At 40.5% G+C, this 3,703-nt stretch overlaps 1 protein-coding gene across 1 annotated transcript in view; it reads right to left on the reverse strand.

Moving 5' to 3' along the window:
• Positions 1–288: 288 nt before the first annotated feature.
• Positions 289–3,703, reverse strand: part of LOC119316235 (probable sucrose-phosphate synthase 2) — a 7,650-nt gene continuing 4,235 nt past the window's right edge. Inside the window, exons 6-13 of the mRNA XM_037590544.1 lie at positions 3,467–3,579; positions 3,222–3,353; positions 2,939–3,115; positions 2,607–2,660; positions 2,458–2,520; positions 1,642–2,346; positions 1,397–1,524; positions 289–878 (exon numbers count right to left, since the gene is read on the reverse strand). Of these exons, the coding sequence (XP_037446441.1) occupies positions 602–878; positions 1,397–1,524; positions 1,642–2,346; positions 2,458–2,520; positions 2,607–2,660; positions 2,939–3,115; positions 3,222–3,353; positions 3,467–3,579 (1,649 nt within the window). The 3' untranslated portion in view covers positions 289–601. The remainder of the gene's footprint in view (positions 879–1,396; positions 1,525–1,641; positions 2,347–2,457; positions 2,521–2,606; positions 2,661–2,938; positions 3,116–3,221; positions 3,354–3,466; positions 3,580–3,703) is intronic.

The following is a 3,703-nucleotide window of genomic DNA, read 5'->3' on the forward strand; positions in this document are numbered from 1 at the left end:
CATGCTATAGTTTCCGAAAATGCTATAAAATATATCATAGTTTTGAAAAAAAAAATCTGAACCAGGCACCTGTGTTGGCCTTGCAGCTGGCCACCAGGCACCTGTGTTGGCCCAAGGACAGGCCCCTGTAGGTGGGCTGGTTAGGCAAGGGCCCTAACACAATAGCTGCTGCAGGTGAACAGGAAATAGTACAGCAAGCACAATTGGGAAACCAACATTTGAATAGTATAAATTTTGTATAGAACACTTGAAGGTTCTTTTTAAGAACATAAATCAGAAGACGGCCAGTAAAACGAGTAGACAGAGTTAATCCATTTAGGCTCCCGCCTTGTCTGTATTTTCGGGGCATCTCAGTTCCCAAATGACTTTTCTGCTCACATTTGTTTTCCCACTACATTTATCGATATTGTCCACTTCAAAATTTGTGAATAGTACAAACAAAAGGTGGAAGTTATTCACAGCTCGAGAATATACCACACCCACACTCTACAATCTACAAACAAAATCGACATTCCCATCAGGTATGGAAATAGTGGCGCTCGGTTTGGCTCGTTCTTCCTCTCCTTTTCTTCTTCCTTTTCGTGTGGTGCGCGCAAAGATGTTATTGTGTCGGCACACCAATCTGACGCAGGGCAGACTTGATGTCCTCTGTAGTGCAACCCTGGACTTCGATGATGTTGGAGCTGTCCAGTGCAACGACATCCTGCAAGGGGTATCTCCGGACTGTGTGGATTCTGTTTGCAGCAATGTTGAAGTCGCCCTTCAGGATTATGGTCCTGTGGAGACCCCCTAGCAGCTCTTCGTAATCGGAATCACCACTTTCACCAACCATGACCACGATATTTGGCAACTCTATCCCCCACCGTACAAACAAGTACCTTGAGAAACAAAAAGTTCAATCAGCAGGATTAAGATAGTTTACACTTTACAGGCACGGCAGGTGGCCAACTGCTTAAGGGGGGGAAGACAACTGATATTAGCCATCTGTTCCAAATATCATCTTGCTTTAAATACTCCCTCTGTAAACAAATGTTAGACGTTTTAGGTCACTGCATTTGTTTACAGAGGGAGTAGTTAATATAAGATTCCTGGCATTGCTAATTTCAGAGGGAATGCTATACCTTTTTTTCGATTTTAAGAGGGGAAATATCCTATATACTCCCTGTTCTCTAATTGATGAAAATTGGTATGCAAACACACACCCTTTCATAAAGATTGGGTACAAATAAAACTACAACCAAAAGCGGGCCTAATCCGCATTTGTATTGAAAGAACTTGCCATTTAGTGTTCTCCTATTGCAAACACGCGCTTACTGTTCTGAATAAGAAATTATGATATGGTGACAAGGTAAACTGATAAATGGAGACAAATAATCAGCAAAAGAAAATGACAAACCTTATTGCCTGAGAACGTGACGCATGAATAGGAGTTACAGACAGTCTGGTAGCGCTGTGGTTATACAGCGCATTACAACGGAGCGACTGGATTCTCATCAACTTCCTCAACTCCTTTAGGGGAGGCAGCTAGATGAAGGGAGAGAGAACACCACATTAGAGACATTGTGAAGGAACTTCCACAAAATATTAAGCACAGATAAGGCGATCCACGAAGTAAAAGATTAGGGAAAATGTAAAGCCTACATGATTTGGATTGACCACTTTAAATGCAAGACAATATGTAGAAGAGTGTTCTGAATCTTCAAAAATCATTTGCCTTTCAATTCTTCCCTTTCTTTCAACCACTGAAGTAGCCCATTTCACAAGATACTTTCTTAGACCTTCTCCTCCCCAACGATACTCAATATGTGATTGATGATTTCGATCTATTACATGGGTAACCTTGGAATTGCTTGGCGTATTACCAGAATATGAAGGATAGTAAATGCTACTCCCACTGTTGCAGATGAAAGCATCAAAACCAGCAGGATGCATGCCTACAGATACTAGCAGTGAACATATCTCTGATATTGTTAGCGAAGTTGACAGCACGAAACCAGTTGAAGCCGGTGTGTTTTCTGTATGTGCGGCCTCAATCGCATTTCTGATGATCCGCACTAGATTCTCCTTGTTAACAGAGTCTACAGAAATAACAATGATATGCTTCCTTCCTGATATAGGTGCCTTACTCCTTTCCTCTTCGCTACCGACAGCAGGAGATCTCATGCCAAGAGTCAATATCCTTGACAGGTGATTCTTGCAATGTTCAGGCCAGGAAAATTGGTGAATATTTTTTAGTCCATTTTCTCTGCACCTTGACCAAAGTTGCTTCTCGGAAAGAAGTTTATACAGTGCATCTGCAATGGCATTCTGATCATGTGGATCGACAAGGAGACCATTGTTGAGCACCTGCATAAGAAACGACCAGAGAGCGGACACAGTGATGCCCGCTTGAAATGGGTTGATGCATTTTTGTTTACGTTAATAGCATGGCACAACGTAAGTGTAAGGCCCACGTACCTGATGAATTTCAACAGGAGCTCCATTTTTTGTAGCAATAACAGGCAAACCATTCATAGCGGCCTACTCATGGATATAAAATACTGGTTCTAATTAGGAAACTGAAAAGTTAATTGCTGCAACATGAAATTAGAGTCTCTAATTCTGACCTCTATCAAGGTAACACCAAATTGTTCAAAATAAGCCACGTTAACAAAAGCCCCCTGAAGAATAGATGATCAGCATCCATGTAACCAGGACAATAACAGAAGCAACAATGAACTCTACCACACTATACCATAAATAAATAAATAAAACAGTTTCAGATCATTAAATCAAGAATCCACTCTTCATTTTATTTGAAAACTTTCTCATTTATGTATATCCACAGGCATGAAAGAAGACATAATAAATAAGTGAATATAAGTAATGCGGAGGGAACATGAAAGAAGCATGACCAAGCTAGCACAAGTGTATTCATGTTGCGTCATGAACAACATACCTTAGTTCTTGTGGCTAAACGGTAAATGTCAGGAACTTCAGAGTGCTTGTGATGCTTGGGGTATGCCACTTGACCATACAAATCGTATTCGTCTATTAGTGTAAGCACAGATGTCAAGACAGAAGCACTCGTGTTGTGCATCTTTGAAATAGCCTCACGGTTACCCATTATTAGTGTCTACAATGCAAAATTAGAAGTTTACACAACGAAGGATAGTATCATTCAGAAACTACATATAAGGAAACAAACCACATAAAATCAAGATGATCAGGTCCAATCTTACGAGATTTGCGAGCTCCCTCAGTGGGCGGCACTCACCAAATGCCTTTACAAGTGTTGTTATATTCTTTTCAGGATATGGACGGGCAACAGCCAAAATCATAGGCTTCCGAGGATTTGTAAAGAAGCGCATTATCTGCCATCAGTTGGACATGCATGAATTATCAGTACTTAGAAATACAAGCTTAACAGGAACAAACAATCATTCTTCAATAATTACTGAACAAAGGTTACACTAGTAAAAGTGACCTGAGACCAGATAGGCGGATCCTCAGAGGCTGGGCCATGATTTTCTTCTTCACCATCTATATCGAAATCATGAATTATATGACCAAATTCAACACCAGGAGGAATTATCTGCACAGCCAGGAATGGGAAAATATGTATGTTAAGGAATTGTAATAGACGATGCGTGCAAAGTAAAAACTAAAGCCCGTGATAATACCTTAAACTACAAATACAGTTGCCATAATTAGAAACTATTGC

The sequence above is a fragment of the Triticum dicoccoides genome, chromosome 6A (genome assembly GCF_002162155.2).
Source record: "Triticum dicoccoides isolate Atlit2015 ecotype Zavitan chromosome 6A, WEW_v2.0, whole genome shotgun sequence".
NCBI classification, from domain to species: Eukaryota; Viridiplantae; Streptophyta; class Magnoliopsida; order Poales; family Poaceae; genus Triticum; species Triticum dicoccoides.